Source organism: Phaenicophaeus curvirostris, chromosome 1 (genome assembly GCF_032191515.1).
Source record: "Phaenicophaeus curvirostris isolate KB17595 chromosome 1, BPBGC_Pcur_1.0, whole genome shotgun sequence".
Taxonomy (NCBI): Eukaryota; Metazoa; Chordata; class Aves; order Cuculiformes; family Cuculidae; genus Phaenicophaeus; species Phaenicophaeus curvirostris.
Window position 1 is genome coordinate 83,913,679 of NC_091392.1, and position 22,055 is coordinate 83,935,733.

A 22,055-nucleotide genomic window follows, 5' to 3' on the forward strand; every position below is an offset into this window, starting at 1 on the left:
GTGAAGCATGCAAAGCTCTTAGACATGGGATGTCTTTGTAACAACAGATGACTCCCAAAAGGGTTAAAATAGCCATCCAAAAAATCAACTCCTTGTTGCTAATTAATAACCCCACTGACAAGCATTCCTAACTGACTGCCTGTATTCCCTGTCATGGAGACCCTTACCCAGGTTATATGGGCATACGTATTTCAATGCATTACTTTGCATTAAAGTGAAATTTATGAGACTGGTAAGCAAGAATGCCTGATAACAGCTGAATTTGATATAATTCTCTTTTCATAAGGTCTCACATGGAGTTTTGCTGCATGGATTTCCTACACATAAGCACCATGACAAACCAAGATCAGAAGCTCAGCAGTAGGTCCCACAGAAGACTGGCATACTCAGATATCTAACCTCATGCTTCAGCTCACCACAAAGCATGGCAACCTTGATTTCTCTTCCTCTCCATATCCTCTTCCTAACAGCTCCCCAAAATTAAAAAGGTGTGTGTGGGAAACCTTCTGATTAGGAAGAACCATACCTCTCTGAATCACCGCTGGGGGTCAGATAGAGCTGCCTGTAGGCATTCAAAACAGCCTCCTTAACACCAGCCTCCTTTGACCATATGAGGGGGAGCATCCTGCGGACTCCAAGCAGGGCCTGGGGCACACCAAACTTCGAGACCGTCACAAAGAACTCAATGGCTTCCTGCACCACTGCAGAGAGAAGAGTTGTGTTAGTGTAGTCCTTTTCTAATCTCCATTAAAACAAATTCATAGGCGTAGAGCTCTCACAGCAAGCCCCACATGCATCTAAGATCAGTGCTACTGTCTGCAGAGGGCTACTAGAATTGGGTCACTAGAACAAAGATGTAGAAGTCCTGGAGGAAACAGGCACATGTTAACAATATTACAGATAAATCTAATGCGAATCATTTAAGAAAAGAGCACAGAGACCATGTTTAAAAAAAAAACCAAAATTCTCTTCCAGGAAACAATAGCTTCAGGGGAAAAAAATAATCTCATGGTCACAGCAGACACAAGCAGCTGAATGTGAGCCCCAGTGCAATTCCGTAACCAGAGAAACTAAGGTATTTGATGTATAATATGGAATGGGGTAAGGAATAACGTATTTGATTCTAGCTTGACTACTCCTGAAATATACTACCCAGCATTCTGCTCACAAGAAAAAACATTAAGTTGGAGAACATTCACAAGAGACCCACAGTAATGATTTAGAGGGACTGTACAATGAGCAGTTCATAGAGCCTGATCTCTGGCTAAGGGGGAGCTTACACCAGTAGAAGCTCCAACTTATAAAACTGGTGTTTAAACATCAAGCAAGGGGCACCCTTTCAGCCTTGAACTTCAAATGACCCGTAAAGACATTGAACTCAGGAGTTCATATTTGTATGTGTAAACAGCCAAATGACATCCAAACTTTGCTGGGGAAGCCCACGTGTATCATGGGTAGCAGGAGATCTTAATACAGATGCAGCCTCAAAAGTGTTTGTCTGAATCTAGGGTGCTGTAGTGCCCAGATCCACTTGTACTCCAGAACTACGCGAGTGGTTGGCAAGAAAATGTGCCTGGGAGGATAGGATGAAGCTGTTCCCTTCTATGCCTGGGCCCTCTTGGGGTGTTGATTCACGGGAAGCACTTAAACTGTCTAACTGGTGACAGTAATTCTAGTATTAAAATATGAACAGCTGAATTAACTCATAGGCCTACTCATCACCACCTTTCACTACAGCGCTGAAGATCGCATAGGGTTGAGTCACGTTTCCTGAAGGTGTGTAAAAGACACGTGGATGAGATGCTCTGGGGCATGGTTTAGCAATTGATAGGAATGGTTGGACTCAATGATCCAGTGGGTCTTTTCCAACCTAGTCATTCTGTGATTCTGTGAAGATCAGGCCACAGAACCTGTTGGTCAAGATCACTTTTAGCTACAGAATAAAGTGCAAGCAAAGGTGAGGTGGGCAACATAAGATGCTCAGTTCCCCTCCTGTGGCCAGGAGAACACCTGAAGCTGCATCAGGGCACTAAGCAGGTAACAGAATTCAGTTTACTGGCCATGCTTACTTTGAGAGAATGTTGGCTGAGATGATGAGCATACATGCCCTCCAGAGGAGCCAGGGAGCTTCCATAAATTGAGTCAGTTTGGTCACCTTGCTTTTAAACATTTTCAACTTTAATATTTAAAAAAAGGATTCCCAAAGAGCCCATTCATGCCCTAACACAACCTCTTTGAGAAACCCACTTAGATGGTGCTTGCTGTTCCAATATCCTGGGAGTGCCTGTGACATCTGTTCAGTGAGGAGCAGCTCTTTTCCCCTTACCCTTGAGCTCCACCACTCCCACACCACCTCTTCAGTAAGGGGGAAAGTCTGGAAACTGCATGAGGCAAAAAAGGCCCCATGGCTATTTTTCATACCTGAGACACAGTTTTCATACATCAACTTGCTGATCAGGCTCACGGCTTCTGCGATTTTCACTGAGAAGTTGTAAGCATCTTTCAGGTATTGCACCAACATCTCCTGTTTGGCCAGCTCTGTTTGAGACTGTTCCTCTTGTACAACTTCCTCAGTCTTAGGACTACTGTTCCCATGTGGAAGATCCTTGCTGGTCTCACCTGAACATGAACCTGCATAGTATGAACACTTGTGTGAGCAGCATTGAAGGTACAAAAGAAACAGGCACAGTTCAGGACATTTTAACCCTTCTTTCTCCACCCTAAACTGACACTTTCCAAGAGCCAGGAGACAAAACGCCACATTCTGCCATTAGGCCTAGCTACAAAGACAAAACTCAGCATGCCATAGAGCAAGGCTCAGTACTACAGTGTGATGCACCAGAGAAATGCCAGCTTAATACAGGAATCAGAAAAAGCATGGTCCAGTTGGTGTAAATTCCATTAAAATTCTGAAGGCTTTAATCTGAACTCGACAGCTTGTGAGAAATGGAAGAGGCCCTAAAAGAGAATCAAGGCAGAGCAGGTAAAAGGCAAACACTACTACTACCCTAGCAAAGTTTGTGCAAGTGAAGAGCTTACAAAGTTAAGAAGATTAAATGATTTAGATAGTAGCCTTTTGACAGAAAAGACCTCAGAGGGATCGACTAGGAAACCTTATTCTGAAACAAACACCAAAGACAAAGCATGCAAAATCTTAAAAATACACCCAGAGGCTTCAGCCCCAGATAAGCAAGGCCTTGCTTCACTCAGACACTGTCAAGGCCGCTAAGGATAATAAGCGTTATGTGCCACTACTTGTTCAGGAAGAACATTCGGTCAGCACTGAAGGGTGTGAGTAGATAAACACTGGCTTCACTCCCCTCAGCAGATATTATGTCAGTTAAAGCATCAGAAATGCACACCTACTGGGAACATGAAACTGTTCTGACCAGAAATGAAATAACAGTAATGTGATCCAGTGAAAATGCCAGGGCACTAGGTAGGCAAGTGATATGGAGATGTTGCAGCTCTATGACCTGTCAAGTACACAAAAACTGAGCCCCATTCGTCAGAATGAGGGATAGGGCAGTCCAGAGGGCTTTGGTCTAGCTCTGGTATAAGCTTGGACTTGGGGAAAAGATCTGAAGTATAATAGTTACCTAAGAAAAGTCTCTTCAGAATGCCCAGGATTGCTGCCTCCTCATTTTCCTCCATGGCACCACAGAAGGGCTCCTTCCCCTGGAAGTGACACAGGGCCTTCTGCGTAAGGCGGGCTGCACTCCTGGACAATGACATTGCCCAAGAGAACATCAGCAACCCGTTAGGGCAGAACATAAAGGAAATAATCCAACTTTGTCCTGAACACCTGAGAAAGCAGCTCCTGCTAGCACCTTGCACTAGGTGCTTGTCAGTCCTATTGAGTAATGGTACTGACAGTCATCCCTCTGCCCTGGAGCTCAAATCTTTCTTGAACAGAGAATGAGACCACCACATCCCTTGGGATAAACACTCTCTCAAACCAAAGAGCCTTCTTACTTGTAATTCAGCTTCCTCAGCAGCCTAGTGATTTGTTCCGATGTACTCTCCACTGTTTCCTCAACTTCCAGCACATCCTCTTCCCCCTCCTGCAGGGGTTGGAAGAGCTCCTGTGTGGCAGCCCTAACTTCTGGCAGCATTGCTTCCCACTCTTCCTCTGGGGTGACCACTGAAGCTATTTAAAAAAAAGAGGGAATGAAGAATAAAGAGACTCAAATGACACCATAAATGGGGGGGAAAAAAACCCCATCTAGAACTTAGGAATTCTCCTTCTTTTTTCCCTGCCCCCTACAGGTGAACACTACTCCCACTGCTGATCCCACCCAGACTGCAGTAAGAATATTATATCTGGCCAAAATTCTAGCTCAAGCAGCCCCTGAATGGTTGAAAATTAAAATCTAGGAAGGTGATCATAGGTATTTTCAGTTCTTGCCTTGAAATACGATATTTAGCTAAATAAACAGTTGATCTAGATACTTGTATGGTCCTTTTACAACAACAGTGTATGGAAAAACTGTTGTGAGTTTAATTCCCCTTTATCTGGGCTCACTGTCTCACATGAGTGAGATATGAGACAAAAGCCACCACAATCTGGGAGCAAATTTAAGATGAAGAAAAATAAGTCCTGGTATGGCCTGTTAAAGAGAAAGAGGAAGAAGGGAAATTACCTATTCTGGATCTGCCACAGTCTCTCATTTCTTGCAGCTTCTGCACCTCCTTCTTCAGCGGCTCAGCCAAGTCAGCACAGCTCAACTGAAGATACCATGAAGAGAGGAAGAAATAAGCTACTTATCCTCTTTTTATGAAATGTTATGATTCTTTCTCTTCCACTCAGATAACCCCGGTTTTGGAAAGTGGAATAGTAGACTCTGGCCATATTCCTAGAATGGGAAGTGCTGTAAATTGCGAGTCTGAATCTCAGAAGTTCAGAAGGTGCAGCTAAACCTGAAGAGCTCAAGCTTTGCGCAGAATGTTGTAAAAGACTATTTCTAACCCTAAGGAAAGAAACACCACAGTGGATTCAAATTAAACTGCTGCAGGTTTTTCCACAAACACATCCCTCCTAGCTTTCAGCATACCTACCAATTATACCAAGCAAGGGAAGAGTCAGAGAAAGCAAGACCTGAACCTGGGAAAGCCAGAAAGCTCCCACCTGCAGAGACCAAGGTTATGCTGCCCATCCCACAGACACAAAGGCTGCTGCCGTGGCTACAGCACACTGTAGATACTCAGCCTGCAAACAGACATCTAAACATATCCATCATACTAGTCGGAATTACCTTGCAGGAGAAGGGATTGTTGGACAAAAATGCAGCCAGGAGCTGGATCGCATTTTTGACCACTACCATAGTTTTGTCTTGGAGACGCCCAACAGCCAGAGATACCACAGACTGAAACTGACTCAAAGGCAGGACCTAGCAGACAACGAGAAGACAGACAAAGTTATCAAGGAGGCCTAGAAACTCCTGAAAAGTTATTTTACTACAGACATATTGATCTAAAACAGACAAAATCTAAGTCTAAACGGACCTCAGGATATTTTTTGGTCCAACTTCTGTTGAAAGCAAGGACTTAGATTAGGTTATCCAGGGTTCTACTGAATTGAGTCTTAGCCTATCTACCAAGGGTGATGCTTTCCCATACCAATGCCAAAACAGAGCTTGGGTACTGTGCTCTTCCTTCTAGTCTGTCCTGCTAATGAACAGCAGCATGTAACTTCCATTCCCTGGTTTCCTCACCCCTAGAATCTTTGGTCTCTTGGAATAATGGAACTGCAGACACCACAGCACCCAGGGACAATACCTTTCTCTGTTAAACTTTAGCCTCTGCAAACAAAGAGGAGAGTGGCAGAAATTCCCTTAGAAAACACAACAGGGGAAGGGACAACTGAGGCAATGCCATTTCCCCAGCACAGATTTACCTTGCACTGCACGATTCGTGTGAAAAGCTGCAGCACACGGCTGCGCACAAAGCTATTGACATCACAGATGTGGGCCTGCAGCATATTCAGGAACTGGTCCCGCGTACCACGGGCAGCTTCCTCCAGCTGGTCACCATTCAGCACCTGCATCAGCACCTCTGCCATAGCCGCCAGAACGGCATTCCGCATCATATGACTCTGCAAAAAGAAGAGTTGTTGAGTCAGGAACAGACAGAATGACATGACTTGAAAAGCCAAAGGGAAGGATAGCCCAGAATTTGGGCCTTCGAAGTCCCAAGTTCCACCCAAGTGAATTTCTCCCATTATGGACTTTGTATTAACCTTGGGTGAACACAGCTGTGCCTGCAAGACAGAGTAATCCAGCCCTGCTATCCAACTTCATCAACAAAAGACAAGAACTGATATGAAAAAAACTTAAGGCTTTTAAGAGAAGTTTAAGAAAAAGTAACACAATGATTAACTTGTTAAGTACTGAACAAGGACAACAGCTGGGACCTCAGACAGACAAGCAGGATAGCAGCACTTCCACCACTTCCCTGCACAGGTAATATTGCAGGATGTACCTCCCCATCCAAGTGACGCAGAAGAACACTCATGTTGGATAGCACCAGAGCTGGAATCTGTTCAGCCAGTTCAGTTATAAAGACAGCATAACCTTTGATTCCAGAAGCATCATGTGTCAGATCCTGCGGACATTTCTGTCCAATTTCCCTGTAGAGAAAAATGAAACAATAAAGAAGGTGTCTCAAGTTGCTAGGGATAGAAGGACAGACCTAAAGTATCTTTCTCACCTTAGTATTTCACCCACCAGGCTACTCACACCATACTCTGTAGCCCACAGGCTCACAGCCTGTGCAAACAACGGGGCTACATGTTCAAAGTGCTGCAGCATCTGTGTGATCTTCAGAGAGGCACCTTTGGCACATGAGGAGGAAGAAAGAGGTCAGAGAAAGTAACCAGCAATGGCTTCAGGAAGAAGGACAGAAGAGCAGGAACTCACTGAACATGTGACCATAGTGAACCAAAGCTGTAGCAAGTAGATGTGTCACAGCCTCCCGTGTGGCCCGGTACTTCTGCAGACCAATACTTGGACTCTCCAGGATACGGTAGCAGCTTCCTGTCACTAAGCTAAAACGACAGAAGAGAGACAATGAACCTCACTATCACAACTTGCACCAACACCTTCCCAGCACACTGCACTAGGCAAACATATTGCTCAAATTAGAGAGATTCTGCAGTAGCCTTGAAAAACTGAGCAAAAACCATCTGAACTTGAGATGCCTGCATGAGGAAAGGAAGAGGTTCCTAAACACATAATTTTTGTCTCAGGAAGATGTTTCCTCAGTTTCCCAGCAACCTGCAGAGGGCTGTAATACCACCTCACTGGCAGATTTAACATTTAACCCTCCCTCCCAGAAAACCACTGTCATTCATCCCACCCATCCCATCCCTACATCCCGTACCTGACAAACTCTTCTTCTACTGCCATACCACCCCAAAGCTGACGGAGATCCAGCTGCAGCACCTGCGTGAGCAGATGTAAGAGCGGCTCCCTCTCCTCATCCCATAGGGATCCAGAGGTCTGGGTACGGTTCTTCTTGTTCTAGAAAGGAGATTACGTGATGCGATACATCAGCAGCTTGATAACAGAAAAATCACCGTTGTTACCTTGCTTCCCTCAAAAGTGAAAACAACTGTTACATTCTACAGCAGTAAAAGACATACAGCGAGATGTACAAGAAACTTATATGCCCACATCAAATGACCGTTGCTGTCATCTTTGGCCTGAGAAGGGAACTCGAGAAACTACCGGCACACAAAGTACCAGATAGACAGAGAAGAACATGAAGGTATTCGAGTCCCTGCTGATGTTTAGACACATATAGTCCTATTGGCTGTTTTCCATGTACAGTTTCACAGAAATTCCAGCATGCCACATCATGTGCTGCTCTTGCTGGCATCATGTTTCTGTTAGCCCTGCTATAACATCTGAGTTCAGCATCACTGAGTTCAGCAAACTTATGCAGTTTCCACTTTTATCATCTTCTTTTCCTCCCAGTCCCCTCACCTACCTTCCCACCATGATCCGCCTTCAACGAACCACTCTTGCAGGTTTCCATTTCAAAGGCATCCACCAGGCCACACAGCAAATAGCAGTTCATCTTGAGAGCATTGAGGTGAGCAGCACGGTCTGCATGGCTCAGTCCAGAATCATTCAAGATGGCAGGAAGTTCATTGGAAAGACGAGACACCACTGAAGAGAGGTAGAAAGACATGAGCACTCCTTGTCAGGCTCCTTGGCCATCCTCTCTTTTGGAAACTTAGAGCAGCCATCAGATTACCAAAGACGTGTGCTCACATCTCACCAGCTTTAACATGGGCTGTGCCCTGCAACCCAAACCTTGGAAGCGCTGTCCTATCCTGTCCCTCAGCCCCTCATCAGCTCATAGAAACACTCACTTAGAGCTGATGCATCCCAAAGATATATTTCCCAGAGATGTGGGGAAGAGGGTTTTCTGTCGGTCTGCCCTTACAGCAAACACGCACAACTCTGCATTGTCCACCAAGATTACAGACCCGTATTACAGGAGTGAGCTGAGGGTGCAGCCCAGCTGGTCAAGTCACATTAGCCTTTATATCATCACTGAGCTGCCGAAAGAGAGCAAACTGTTACTCCTGCTTCAGCTGGAAACAGCAGATACCCACCCTGCATCATCAGCTCCAGCGTATCCTCCTTGAGATCAGTCCCCACAGCTCGGAAGTGGCTGCAAAGCAAACACAGTGTGTGAGGGAAGCAAGTAAAGAGCAGCAGAAAGAAATATGAGTGCCCAGATGCACCAGCCTCTCCACAACCCTCCTCCACCTGCTCCGCTCCCATTCTCCCTGGGAGCTCAGGCCTTGCACCCTGTACTCGCACTGTACTCACTGGAGCAAACTGTAGATGGAGTCGAAGTGCTGCAGCACAGCTAGAGGGCCCTGTGTCCGGAAGGCAGTCCGGAAAGCTGTGGGGAGATACAAAGTGGTGGGAGAGAGGGATACAGGCGGTCAGGCTGGTAACTGGCAGGGGATTAGCCCAGCACAGGGTGAGGAAGTGATACTGAAAAAGCCAGCAAACAAACTCTCCAAGACTTGCTTTGGAGCTTTAGATAGCAGCAGCCTTCATCAGGGCTGGGCAACATGAGGAGTCATCTCCATCAACTGGGTGCAGCCAGACAAGAGCTGAGACAGAACAGATTTCCCACTGAGAGGCACGTGGATAAATTCCCCCAGAAATCTTATACATGCTCTATTGCTTCCCAAAGACTCATTTTGATGTTATTATGAACTTCACAATGGTCAAATGTCTTGCTAAATTGGAGCTTTGGAGCCAGCTCTGCCTGACCTTGCATTTCAGACAGGGAAAGGCTGCAAACAGAAGGGATTGCAAAGGAAGAGACACCTGTTCCGCACAGACCACACCAAGCACAAGGCGTTATCAGCTCCAGTGGAGGAGCAGTGCCTGAAGAAACACTGCTGGAAAGAAAACATGCTCTTGATAAGTGACAAATATTTATGCTTCTGTATTGGTCAATAGCAACTGTCTAAGTTAGTGTAACTTATAGCGGTATGTGTCTCGAGAAATGTTTTATTCTTCTTTTTTTCCTTTCCTAAAGGGGGACCAATGAATGACAAATGTTTGAATTTGTGTCTTGATCTATAACAAATGTCTAAGCTTGTATATCCCACAGTGATATGTGTCTGGAGGGATGTTTACCTAAAGGTGGGCCAGCTGTGAAAGGAACAGGCATCTTGCAAGATAAGATAAGGAAGCCTGAAATCCACACAGAAACCGAAACACAGAAAAGGACTGTTTTTCTCAAAATTTGGGCTGCACCCCCCTTACTTCTAGTCTTCATCTTTGGACCCCAGGAGGAGGTCCTCAGACCACCCAACAGACTCTCTGCACATATAAAAATGGTGTGGAGATATGTTAATGACACTTCGGAAAGGAATTAATACCTTTTTTGGAGGTGTGGTGATGAAAAGTGTATAGATCTGTACTATAAAAGACGCATAGTTTTCTTGCTTGGCATGCGTGTTTTTGGAGGATTGATTTCCCCATGCATTCAGCGCTGCTAATAAAGAGTACCTGCTTATTAACGACTGTTATTCAACGACTTGAATATTGTGTTCAGTTCTGGGCCCCTCACCACAAGAAGGATGTTGAGGCTCTGGAGCGAGTCCAGAGAAGAGCAACAAAGCTGGTGAGGGGGCTGAAGAACAGGCCTTATGAGGAGCGGCTGAGAGAGCTGGGGTTGTTTAGCCTGGAGAAGAGAAGGCTGAGGGGAGACCTCATTGCTCTCTACAACTACCTAAAAGGAAGTTGTGGAGAGAAGGGTGCTGGCCTCTTCTCCCAAGTGACAGGGGACAGGACAAGAGGCAATGGCCTCAAGCTCCACCAGGGTAGGTTCAGGCTGAACATTAGGAAAAATTCTTTTATGGAAAGGGTCATTGGGCACTGGCACAGGCTGCCCAGGGAGCTGGTTGAGTCACCTTCCCTGGAGATGTTTAAGGGACAGGTGGACGAGGCGCTGAGGGGCATGGTTTAGTGATTGATAGGAATGGTTGGACTCGATGATCCGGTGGGTCTCTTCCAACCTGGACATTCTATGATTCTATGACTATCTAGTTGTTACTGAGTTATTATATGGGAATCCTTGCCCAGCTGCACCTAGCCTCCCACTTCGGTGCGGAACACTAGAAAGCAAGGGGCTTTGGAAACTCTGTCCTTTGAATCACTCTCAAAGAGACAGTCAGTCTGACTTTAAAAGAAATGCAATTCCTTAGATGAGACTTAAGTCCACTTCAGCTTAAATCAAAGATATTTTTCTTTTTTATAGCAGTAACTGCCTCCTGCGACAGAGGGAGCCCGGCGGAAGGATCCAGCCGGGCCGGGGAGAGGGGCCTGGCCTTACCTGTGAATGCTTGCGGCAGCTCGCGGGCGGACAGCACCTCCTCCACCACGTAGCGCCCAGGGCCGCCATCCCGCAGCAGGTCGGCGCGGGTGAGGGGCAGGAAGAACTCCCAGGCCCCCTCCATGGCCCCAGCCCAGCCCCGCAGGCCGGAGCCGCCGCCGCCGCCTCAGGGACTCGAACCGAGCGCCCGCGCGGGCCCTCGGGCAGCTCAAAGGAGCGCGCGGGCCGCGCTGGCCCCGCCCCCCGCCCCCACCTCAGCCAATCAGCGCGCGGCAGCGCGGCGCCTCGCGCGATCGTCGGCGCCCTTTTCTGCTTTAACCGTTAGCGCAACGCCTTCCTCCTTCCGCTTCCGGGCGGAAAGGGAGGCGCCGGCGGCGTCCCCGTCATGGCGGCGCTGGTGATGGCGGCGGGGCGAGCCTTGCTGGGCCGGGCCGAGCCCCTGCTGGGCCGGGCCGAACGCAGCCTTAGCGGCGGCGGGCCGCGCTGCGGGCCCGTGCGGCCCGGGCTCCCCGTGCCGCTGTCCTCGCCCCTGGCAGGGCTCACCCGCCCCATCCGCATCAGGGAGCCCCCGAAGCGCAAGGAGGTGGATCGGTGGACGGAAAAACGGGCCTTATTCGGGGTCTACGACAACGTGGGGATCCTGGGTAAGAGCACCCCGCTGTGGCCCCGGGACTGATGGGGCTCGGTGTTGGCTGTTTCTGTTCAATATCTTCACGTGTTCAACTGTATGAACTCGTATGATTCATAGAATCACCAGGTTGGAAAAGACCCACTGGATCATCGAGTCCAACTATTCCTATCAAACACTAAACCATGCCCCTCAGCGCCTCATCCACCCGTCCCTTAAACACCTCCAGGGAAGGGGACTCATCCACCTCCCTGGGCAGCCTCTGCCAGTGCCCAATGACCCTTTCTGTGAAGAAAGTGCCTGTAGCACTGATATTATTCATATCAATGATGTAGATCAACAGATCAAGTGCATCCTCAAAAAGTTCGTGGATAATACTAATCTGTGTTGATCTGTTGGAGGGTAGGGAGGCCTTACAGAGGGATCTGAAGAAGCTGGATGGATCGGCTGAGACCAATGGGATAAGGTTTAACAAGGCCAAGTCCTGCACTTGGGACACAAGAATCCTGTGTAGCACTACAGGCTTGGGGAAGAGTGGCTGGAAAGCTGCCTGGCAGAGAAGAACTCTGGGGTTCACTGGTTGGCAGTGGCTGAATATGAGCTAGCAGTGGCCCAGGTGGCCAAGAAGGCCAACAGCATCCTGGCTTGTATCAGAACCAGCATGGCCAGCAGGATGAGGGAAGTGATTCTGCTCCTGTATGCAGCACTGGTGAGGCCACACCTCAAATCCTCACTACAATAAGGACATTGAGGTCCTGGAGCGTGTCCAGAGGAAGTGTAGTGAAGCTGGTGAGGGGTCTGGAGCACAAACTTTAAGGACTGGCTGAGGGATCTGGGATTTAAACAATCCCAGTAATGCCTGGAGAAGAGGAGGCTGAGGGGAGACCTTGTGGCTCTCTAGAGCTGCCTGAAAGGAGGGTATAGCGAGGTGGGTGTTGGTCTCTTCTCCCAAGTAACAAGCGATAGGATGAGAGGGAATGGCCTCAAATTGTACCAGGAGAGGTTCAGGTTAGATATCAGGAAAAATTTCTTCACTGAAAGGATTATTGGGCAAGTGCAGAGGCTGCCCACGGATGTAGTTCAGTCACCATCTCTGGAAGTGTTTAAAAGATGGGCAGATGGATCTGATTTAGTAGTGGACAGGTATGGTTGGACTCAATCTCAAAGGTCTTTTCCAACCTAACAATGCTATGAGTTGGTGACTCACCTCCATAATAGTGGTTCCTCCAACAGCGAGAGGGCAGGGGGATAGGGGCCGGTTGCCCTGGGAACCGCTTCCTCCAGGTCCTGCCTTGATTCTTTCTACCCTCTTGTTGTCAGGTGGGTTCAAGGTCCACCCGAAGAACCTCATCGTGGGGCCCAAGTGGCTGCAAGGCTGGCGGGGGAACGAGCTGCAGAGGTGCATCCGGAAGAAGCAGGTTGTGGGAGATCGGATGTTTGTAGAGGACTATCATAAACTCAACAAGAGGATCCGGTACTTGTACAGACGCTTCAATCGTACTGGGAAGCACCGCTAGGAGCAACATGGTTTCACATGTGGAACATGGTTTTATGTCATTGCAGTCAGAATAAAGCCAGCTTTCACACAGTTGAGTTTCCAGTGCTTTCTGCAGCCATTGCTGTGTGTTCCTGACCCAGCCAAAAGGTCCTGCTGCTGCTCCAGGCCTGAGCTCCTCTGTGCACGTTCTGACCTCTGAATCATTTCTGACATGCTTCTCACAGACATCTGTTCCACCCTGCATCCCTGAACTTGGCCTGAGAGTCCTCTCTTTTTGGTCAGGCTTTTGACTAGTCTTTGTCAGCTGCATATTCTTATGTCCAACTTGACAGCTGCAGTATGCTCCAGCTTGGGTTTTCCCTCATAGCCAAATTTTCAAGGTAGTGCTGAGTGGCTGCCAATCCACCTTCCTGCTCACTGCTTGGCCCCTTGCCCTCCATTTATCTGTGATGAATATCAAGTGTGAATGATCCAGGTGTTAGTCGAAATACATCAAAACCAGTCTTAAAAACAGGATTTATCTGTTTCACACTGATGACTTAGCTCTGTTCTAGTGCTGATTACCGACCAAGCGGCATTTTGGTTTTAGTTTGTCATGATTTGCAAAAGTAATTCAGGCACCTAAGTGTTCCTTGAAACTCTGGCTTCTGGTTTTCTGTAACTGTTATTGGTTCCTCTAGAGAAGAAGTTATGGCGAGTCAAAGCTGGCATCCTGCTAGTCCAGCATCACAAAGACCATTGCATGCTTAAGAAAGCTCTGTTATGACGAGCAGGCATTTGCCAGTTCCCATCTCTCTGAGTTTTTAATTGAACTGCTGGGTAACTGGGGCGTTATCTGCTGGCTTGGTGTATCCTGTGTCAGAGCAATTCTACTCTTATCTGCAGAAACACTTGGTTGGAAGTGGTAGGGAATGAAAAGGACTTCATTTGGGTGTAAGCCTCAACAAAGTGAAGCCAAAGTCCACATTCTCAGGAGCAGAGTGGCAGACATATGCGACTTCTGCCAGAAGGTGTTGTAGATTCAGGAAATGCGTACAGATCCAGCTGGAGACTTAGTAAGCACCTGGAAAGAGCATCATGGGGTTATTGCACATGCAAAACACAAGTGTAGCAAATCCTTGGCTGAAAATATATCAGAAACGACAGTGTCACCAGAAGTGTCTTGTAACCTTTGTCAGTTCTTAGTCCCTAAGCACCAACTTGGCAAGGGCTCTGTGGACCAGCAGTTCCACAAGCTCCATCTTCTATTATTTGCAATGGTTATTGGAACAGTCTTCAAACTGCGGCGGGAAGGTTGCCAAGCTACGGAAGCTTCTTCTGTGACTTGTCCCTTGTCTGAAGGCACGGCTTAAGAGCCTTCAGTTCCACTGAGGCCGGTGCTAGGTTGCTCCTTAACCCTCAACAGCCCTATCTACAAATCATCTGCTCTAGTCACAGCCTGGTATTATCATAGAACGTCCTGAGTTGGAAGGGACCCACAAGGATCATTGAATTCAACTCCTGCCTCTGCACAGGACAACCCCAACATTCACACCATGTGGCTGAGGGCATTGTCCAAATGTTTGTTGATTATTGTCAGGCTTGGCACCATTACTGCTTCCCTGGGGAGCTGTTCCAGTGCCCCACCACCCTCTAGGGGAAGAACCTTTTCCTGATGCCCAACCTAAACCTCCCCTGGCAGATCTTCCTGCCATTCCTTTGGGTCCTGTCATTGGTCACCAGACAGAAGAGATCAGTGCCTGCTCCTCCTCTGTCCCTTGTGAGGAAGCTGTAGACTGCAATGAGGTCTCCCCTCAGCCTCCTCTTCTCCAGGCTCAACAGGCCAAGTGACTTCAGCCACTACTCACATGGCTTCCCCTCTGAACCCTTCACCAACTTGGTGTCCCCTTATCTGGACACTCCAGTAGCTTTATATCCTTTTTATACTGTGGCACCCAAAACTGCTCCCAGGCTATAATCTGGAATGTCTATCTTGCGTACCTCCTGACCTATCAGATCTGACACTAGAAGCTTGTATTAATGACCTGTGCCACCTTATGAAAAGAAACTTGGGGTTCCGTGTAGGTGTGAACCAGCCACTTGCCACCCTGCTCACCCCACCAAGCGCTGTACAGAGAGGCTTCTTGTTCCAACAGGGTTCCTCACTCCCTTTTGTCCCGAATTGGTGTCCTTTCTGATCCAGCAGGCCTCTCAACATCTTCAGAAGGGGAAAAAAATACAAACCTGAGCCTGATTTCCCGCAGCGGAGGCTCCAACCAAGCCACTTCAAAGGGCCGATTCTGATCCTCCCTCTACGCCGTGCTGCGTGATGGAAGCAGGCCAGCACCACCGTATCTTTAATGACAGGGACGGCGGCTTCACCGGAGCCCCCTCACACGCCGCGGCCCTTGGACCCGCCATTACCCGTCCCCTCCGCAGGGGCGGGGCGCTCTGCTCCCATTGGGCGAGCGGCGGAGGGGGCGGGGCCTGTCTTGAGGGAGCGTGGGGGCGGAGCTGATTTGCTGCGGGGGAGCCCGGGGGCGGCTCTGATTCGCTGTTCCCGGAGAGGCCCCGCCTACATCGCCTTCTGATTGGCTGTCTGCTCTGGGGCGGGGCTTAGACGCCTATAAATAGCGTGCCCCAGGCGGGGTGTAGGTGACCGGTGCGGAGTTGCCTCGTCGTGGGGTGCACGGGGGTTCTAGTCCGTCTCGGCGATGTAAGTGCCTGTCCCACCGTAGGCGCCGCGGCGCGGGGCTGGGTGTCGGTGAGGGGGGGGGAGGGAGGCAGGCAGCGGGAACGCGCGGATCCCGCGCCCTGTCCGGCGGCGGGGCCGAGTGGCGCATTGCAGCACCCGCTGGCAGCGCTGCCCGCACCCCGCCCCCCGCCGCGCCCTGGGCGGCCCCGCTCTCTCCCCCTGGGGGTCGGGGCGTGCGTGGGGGTCCCGGCCGGCTCACAGAGCTGCTGTGTCCTCCCCACCCCGACCCGCTGCTTGCGGCGCGCTGCGGCCGCCTCCCGGTCACCCCCGCGGGGCCCGGGGCCGACCCGCCCCGCCGCCCTCCCGGGGAGGGTGCGGGCTCTGGGGTGCTGCCAGCGCGCCCCCCCCCAAAGCCTGGGAACGCGGGGATTCGGGAGGGTTTGGGGGGTTTCCTCTCTCTCTTTTGCCCATGGGTGCGTTTCCCTAGGTCTGACCCAGCTCAGCAACCTGCTCCCGGGGCCCCCGAAGGGGCAGCCCCCGGTGGCGGCCCCCCCGGGCCACCCCCCAACCTGACCAGTAACCGGCGGATGCAGCAGACGCAGGCGCAGGTGGAGGAGGTGAGTAGCCCTGCCAGCTGCCCCGCGCTCTTCTCCCACCGCTCTGCAGCAGCGACATTCCTCACAGGCTCTGTTCCTGAGGGGGCAGATGCTGTCGTCTTGCCAATGCCGGAAAATACTCAATAATCGAAGTGCAATGGCAAGGCCTGTACAAGAGAGTGGAGCAGAGATGAAATAGGTTTCTGTTGAAACGCTGCTTAATTCCAGGTATGACTTCTAAGGAGCAGGCCTGTTAGGTTTTCGGTGCGTTGCATCATGTGTCGTGTGCCTATTGTGGAAATAAAGCTATACGGCATCCAGAACGACTCCCAGCAACTGCTGCTTCAAGGCAACAGTCGGTATGCGGGCTCAGTGTGTCAGGTGTGAGGGACCTTGCCTGGCTTTCCAGGGTCGGCGTCTGTAGCACGGCTGCTGTCATGCAATAACAACTTTACACCTCACTGGGGCAGCAACATGTAGCTCGAAGTTATGTCTTTGCAGGTGTGGGGAGTGTAGGTCTGAGCTTGTGAGAGGGGTGGTTTAGGCTTGCAGGATTTGAGAGCTTTTAGAAACAGGTGATAAACCAAGTCCTCAGCCCCATAGTAAGTGTACTTGTACTGATACTGAAGCAGGGTGTCTAGGATTTTTTTTCCCCACCTCAGAGTAGACAACAACTTGAAAACTGTTTCATATCCTGACCTTTTTGCTTTCTTTGGGGCTTACACTCATTAACGTCTTGGATTTAGTTATTGGCAAAGTTACTGCTTTTGCTTTTTCAGCTCAATTCTGCTACTGTTCTTCCTTCTGCAGGTGGTTGATATAATGCGTGTAAATTTAGACAAGGTGCTGGAACGAGATCAGAAGCTGTCAGAGCTAGATGACCGGGCGGATGCGCTTCAAGCTGGTGCCTCACAATTTGAAAGTAGTGCAGCAAAACTCAAAAGGAAGTACTGGTGGAAGAACTGCAAGGTGAGTTTCCTAGTGCCATGACCTCCTTCATCAGAAGCAAATTGAGCTAGCCTTCTCCTGCAGGACTTTGAGAGGCTAGTTGGGGCTTAATAATTATTTTAAATGCTTGGATTCTTTCACTGTGTAAAGACTTTGAGGTCTTGGCTGTCAGGGAAGATGTGAACTTGTCAGTGTGTTCTGAGTATTACTCTTTGACAATCTCTCTCTCCAGATGATGATCATGATGGGAGTGATTTGTGCCATTGTGGTGGTGGTGATTGTAAGTAAGTACCAAAAAGCCCAGGATCAAAGGTGAAGAAGCACCAACTCTAGAGCACTCTAAGCTCTTCTATTTTGGTTTGAGATCTGGAGGGTCTTGGTTGTATGAGCGTTAACTTCAGTTCTTCGGGGAGGGGAGGTGGTGGTGCCGGAACTCCCACGCTTACTGTGGAAGTGGCATGCTTTATATAGTAACAGGAGGAATTGGGGGTGGCCATCATTGTAGAAATGGGAAATTCTGCTAGGTCGGATAAACCTGTAAGTATGAGGGGCATTTACCTTGGAGTGGGTGGGTTGCCAAGTCCGTCCCCTGGTGGGAGATTTAGAAGTCTCTGGGGGAACCTTTGGTGTAACTTGCCCTTTTGTTCTTTCCTTTTTTTTTTTCCTATTGCTTTGTCTCCAGTTTACTTTTTTACTTGAATGTAGCTCCTTCAGTCTGCAGCCTACTGTCCCCTGTCACCTTGCCTGTCTCTTCTCGTCCCTGAATCTTTCCTTTCCTTCCCTTCCCTTCCACCTAGCTTCTTCATTGATTTCTTTATTGGTTTTAATTTGTCTTCTATATAGGACTCTGAAGCGCTCTACTGAACATGGTTAGACTCTTCAACAGCTGCTGCAGCTTTAGGGAAGGTCCTCTGAGTTTAGAGGAGAGGGAAGTAGAGGAGGAGTGGGTTAGCTAATGCTCCTGCTCTTCTGCAGGGAATTTTTGTGGTTTATTTTTGGATGTGAACTTGTCAAATAGTGCCTGTGTGGACTCTAGCAAAATAAGAATGCCTTAATGCAGTGCCTTTGGGGATGAAGGACTTCAGCATGGGAGATTCTTTAGTATTCTGCCTGAACAGTGGCAGCATGACTTAAGCTTTTCATTGAGCTTCTGAAATAAAGGCTAGTTTGTGTTGGTCAGTGACTTGAGCTATTTGACTGATCTAGATATAGTCATCTAGATTTCTCTAGCCGTGGAGAGATGAGCACTTAAGCAGTTTAGTCTGCCTGTCCTTACTTTCAGATGACTTGCTGTCTGAACATGGCCATTTCAGTTATTATAAAGGAGAGCCTACATGATTACCTCAGTCAAGTGCAACTGATTAAATACAGTTAAGTGAAAGGATTTTGTTACTATCCAGAAGGTGTGAGTAAAATCTCCTGCCAGAAGGAACAAGAGAACCACAGGAAGGAGTCTGGTGCAGGGTATCAAGTATTCCTTTCATCTATGCAGACACAAGCCAAGACCCTGTGGCTTTCTAATATCTTGTAGCTTTCTGGAAGACTTTGGGATAGTGGCAGAGTGGGAATGGGTATTTGGCTTTTGTATTACTGGGTTGAATGACAAAGGAAATCCACTACATAGTAGATGGAGGTGAAGGAGACTAGATTTGTTCTAGATGAGACCGTATAAGCCACACAGCTTTCTGTTTATGAATACCTGTTCTGTTTCTGCTGCCACAAAGTCCTAACTTTCAGCAGGAGTTAGAAAATGCTTGGAATGCTTGGCTAGGAATTCAAAGGGAAATGCTGCTCTTTCCACGAGTATTTTTAAAGTGACATCAGATGTCCCAGTTTGGCAGCTTAATTCCTAGAGATCTTGCCTGTCAAACTGAAATCCTCCTACTTGCTATGGGTTTTCTTGAATTTAGATCCAAGATGGTCTCTGCTGGAAGTGAACTTGCAGCATGGAAAGCTGTCCCCTTGTTCTCCTCTTTCAAAAACAAGAGCTGTGAGTTGCTTGAATGTGTCAAACCTGGGGTTAAATGAGCTGCCCCGTTCCTCAGTTTCTGCAGAGTCTTCTGTGGAATGTACATCTTGTCTTTTTTTTACAAGCTGTGATGTAGCCTATAATCTAGACTGGAAAGAGCATACTCTTTTAATTTAGGAAGCTTTACCTCAGTTCTAGAACACCCTGGGATCTGCCTAGGCTTAAGAAGATGCCAGGAGGCAGGGGAGTATGTCACTAGAGTTCCCAGATGGGAGTGAAGTACAAAAGATGGGAGGAGCAGATGCTTTTTTCTTTCATTTGGTGTGCTGGGGAAGCACCTTTCCTCCTCACGGGGCATCTGGGAAGGGGCTAGGTTTTGCATGCTCACTTCCATGCCCCAGCATTTCATTTGCGCTGAGTTCATCTCCCTGCAATTCCATCCCTCTCCACCATGGGTGAGGGCAGAGAGGAAGATCTGGAGTGAAGCAGCCCTCGTCCCCTGAGCACTTCCCTAATTCCCTGTGGAACTGAGATGTGATGGACGGTCAGATGTGCATCTGCTGAAGAGGAGCCAGGGCGTGCTTGTACTACTTACTGCTATGATTTTAGGGGATGGGCATACAAGCTTGAGGCCCCCAGAACAGCAATTCTCTTGAACTCTTCTAAAGAAGCCTTTGGTGCCCTATTCTTCCTGTTCCTCTAGGGGCTGAGGTCCCCCTAGGCTGTCTCTTTCATTTCTTTCTCTTAGATGTTGTATGTTGCCTCTTCTGCTCCCTTTCCCCTCCTTTGTGTCTCTATGCATGGGCAAAAAAAGAAAATCACCAAGGCTCTCTGAGTAAAAGCAAGGGACTCTGCTGTCCACAGCATTACAGCCACTCACGCACGTGCAGTTTATTTCCTTCCTCTATAAACACAACTGTAATCTCTGGCATGTTATAGTAATCAGCTCATGTACTTTAAATGGTCTTTAAGAAACACAATTCACCACCTTACTGAGTCTGTCTGGTCTGTCAGTGGATGGGAAGGGGTTGGGGTACCAAACTGGTTTGGATCATGATTTTTTTGTCACTTCCATGCTATACACACACCTGAAGTTCTGGCCCTCAAAGCAGCGGGTGTTCTTTTGTTGCAGTGGTGGTAGTTCCATTTGTCCTGGAACCATATGCTGGACTGACTGGTAAGTCTGTAGCAAGATGTATGAACCAGCAGCTCTTGGGGAAGTGGCTGCACAAGCCAACTCTACTTCCAGCTGCCAAATGTCCAGCCACTGTGTCGGGTGGTGGTCCCCTGAATGGAGGGTGTGTTGCCTGAAGGTTTCAATAACCTGTTCTCAGGCCCCTAAACCCAGAAAAAGTTTTCTATTGGAGTTGGAGTGGTGTTGGGACATGTGTTTGTGATCCAAATGGAGCGCTCCCAAGAGCAGACTGCTGTTCTCGGCGTATCTTGGAGCATGGCTGGAATAAGGTAAGTGATGCCTTGTTCTGCTTCAGTGTACACTTGAAACTCATTAAAAAGAAATGACAGAGCTTTGTCCAGTGCAGACTTATTTTAAAATATGAGATCCATGTGCCCTTATTGCCTGCTGTTACAAACTTTAGGTTGTAAAACAAGCTGTGGCTTGTAGTTCCCTTATCATCAATCTTTGTCCAGTCTTAAACATCAACAAAATCATACCAGACAGTGTATGGTCAATTTTGAACTTGGAGCAGTATAGCTCTGCTAATTCTTTCAAAGTTGAAAGCCTTCCTGAGAAAGGAGGGTGTCTGGACTCGCTGGTGGATTAAAGCAGCACATACAGTCTAAACTTCAGCACAGTTCAGACCTGCACGATCTGAATGAGTTAGTCATGCTACAGTTCCTGCTAAGGTGTATGCTGTCTTTCTGCTAGTGTTCAGCCTTGTTCATGAAAGTGGAGTACAAAATTTTTTTTCTTAGAACATCTGTGTTTCCAGACCATCGATTACATGGCCTCCAAGTCCCCAGCCAAACCTAGGGGCTTCTGTGCTTGTTTTCCAAAGCTGGCCAGCTGCTCTGGAGCACAGCCTTGTGCCCAACTCGTGAGTCATGTGCAAGCTCTCAGAAAGAGTTGGGTGTCTAAGCATAATCCTCCTGTAGGTGTTCAAAGTACCAGGCTGTGCTGGGAACTCGCCTTCTGAGGCGCCATCGTTTAAAGCGTCTGCATCTCTGCTGCTCCTGCAGAATCTTTTAGCCTGGACAAAACATGGTTTTAAATGTGTACTAAGAGCAAAGCCAAGGCTTTGGCAGTGTAGCTCTTCGTATGTCTACTTGGAAATTCAGGCTCTGCCTTTAAACATGCAGCTCCCACGTCAGCTGCTTCATCCCGATACCTTCACATTTGGTGATGGGAAAGCCTTGACTATGCTTCTCTTAAATGCTTATGCCTTAAACCTGCATGTTTCCACATGCTGTGGGCCTTGCTCTGACCTTTCCTGGTGCTTCTATGCCCTGATGAAGTAGGCTGTTTGGCCTTGTTTTGGATGGTTTGCTTTTTTTTGTCTCAGCTAGACAGTAACCAAATGATGGTGAGGAAGACAAAAGATTTTTCTTTGGAGTGGGAATGCAGCATCAACACTTGTTTACTGGACCTAGCTTTCTTGTGAAGACGGAGGTCCCTGCTCTCACAGTTAAGGTTGGAAACCTTAACTTGGTGTAGAGAGGCAATAGTGGGGAAGTACAGAGGTTTTATCTTTGTTCTGACCTCTAAGCAAATAATTATTCTCCAAGAGATGTAACAGGTAAGGATATAGGTTTTACAAAATAGGCAACTTGAATGTGTCATATGTGAGTTCAACCCAGTGTTTCTTCCTGGTTTCCTACCTTCCAGTGGTTCCTTTTGGAAACCAAGTAAC

The 22,055-nt window shown here is 48.3% G+C and overlaps 3 protein-coding genes and 1 non-coding gene across 6 annotated transcripts in view; 2 read left to right on the plus strand and 2 right to left on the minus strand.

Moving 5' to 3' along the window:
* NCAPD2 (non-SMC condensin I complex subunit D2) overlaps positions 1-12,840 on the minus strand; it is a 28,209-nt gene extending 15,369 nt beyond the window's left edge. The window contains exons 1-15 of one of the 3 annotated variants that reach the window (XM_069865728.1): positions 12,708-12,840; positions 8,844-8,919; positions 8,624-8,682; positions 7,990-8,171; positions 7,381-7,520; positions 6,918-7,045; positions 6,709-6,832; positions 6,481-6,628; positions 5,897-6,094; positions 5,256-5,390; positions 4,644-4,728; positions 3,976-4,150; positions 3,600-3,721; positions 2,422-2,631; positions 527-701 (exon numbers count right to left, since the gene is read on the minus strand). In XM_069865728.1, the coding sequence (XP_069721829.1) occupies positions 527-701; positions 2,422-2,631; positions 3,600-3,721; positions 3,976-4,150; positions 4,644-4,728; positions 5,256-5,390; positions 5,897-6,094; positions 6,481-6,628; positions 6,709-6,832; positions 6,918-7,045; positions 7,381-7,520; positions 7,990-8,171; positions 8,624-8,633 (1,832 nt within the window). In that variant the 5' untranslated portion in view covers positions 8,634-8,682; positions 8,844-8,919; positions 12,708-12,840. Of the gene's footprint in view, positions 1-526; positions 702-2,421; positions 2,632-3,599; positions 3,722-3,975; positions 4,151-4,643; positions 4,729-5,255; positions 5,391-5,896; positions 6,095-6,480; positions 6,629-6,708; positions 6,833-6,917; positions 7,046-7,380; positions 7,521-7,989; positions 8,172-8,623; positions 8,683-8,843; positions 8,920-10,872; positions 11,033-12,707 lie in introns of those variants that run through there. The other 2 variants (XM_069865719.1, XM_069865738.1) reach the window with 2 other exon arrangements.
* Positions 8,246-8,567, minus strand: LOC138716921 (small nucleolar RNA U85). The gene has a single exon (XR_011336788.1). It is a non-coding gene; the product is annotated as a small nucleolar RNA U85 (small nucleolar RNA).
* Positions 11,232-13,088, plus strand: MRPL51 (mitochondrial ribosomal protein L51). Its single transcript, XM_069866141.1, has 2 exons — positions 11,232-11,516; positions 12,821-13,088. Exons 1-2 carry the CDS (start codon positions 11,258-11,260, stop codon positions 13,015-13,017), a joined length of 456 nt encoding a protein of 151 aa, XP_069722242.1. The 5' UTR covers positions 11,232-11,257; the 3' UTR covers positions 13,018-13,088.
* A 2,539-nt stretch (positions 13,089-15,627) lies between these two features.
* VAMP1 (vesicle associated membrane protein 1) lies at positions 15,628-19,177 on the plus strand. The gene is made up of 5 exons (XM_069866473.1): positions 15,628-15,693; positions 16,160-16,289; positions 17,079-17,237; positions 17,449-17,500; positions 17,899-19,177. Coding segments are annotated over exons 1-5 (360 nt in total). The 5' UTR covers positions 15,628-15,691; the 3' UTR covers positions 17,916-19,177.
* The last annotated feature ends 2,878 nt before the right edge of the window (positions 19,178-22,055 follow it).

What these genes read in the sequence shown, in the direction of transcription:
- MRPL51 (XM_069866141.1), top strand. Translation starts at nt 11,258, where the DNA reads ATGGCGGCGCTGGTGATGGCGGCGGGGCGAGCCTTGCTGGGCCGGGCC. An exon ending in CGACAACGTGGGGATCCTGG is followed by an intron (nt 11,517 to 12,820) that starts GTAAGAGCACCC and finishes TCTTGTTGTCAG; the next exon opens with GTGGGTTCAAGGTCCACCCG.
- VAMP1 (XM_069866473.1), top strand. An exon ending in CGCAGGCGCAGGTGGAGGAG is followed by an intron (nt 16,290 to 17,078) that starts GTGAGTAGCCCT and finishes TTCCTTCTGCAG; the next exon opens with GTGGTTGATATAATGCGTGT. An exon ending in ACTGGTGGAAGAACTGCAAG is followed by an intron (nt 17,238 to 17,448) that starts GTGAGTTTCCTA and finishes CTCTCTCTCCAG; the next exon opens with ATGATGATCATGATGGGAGT.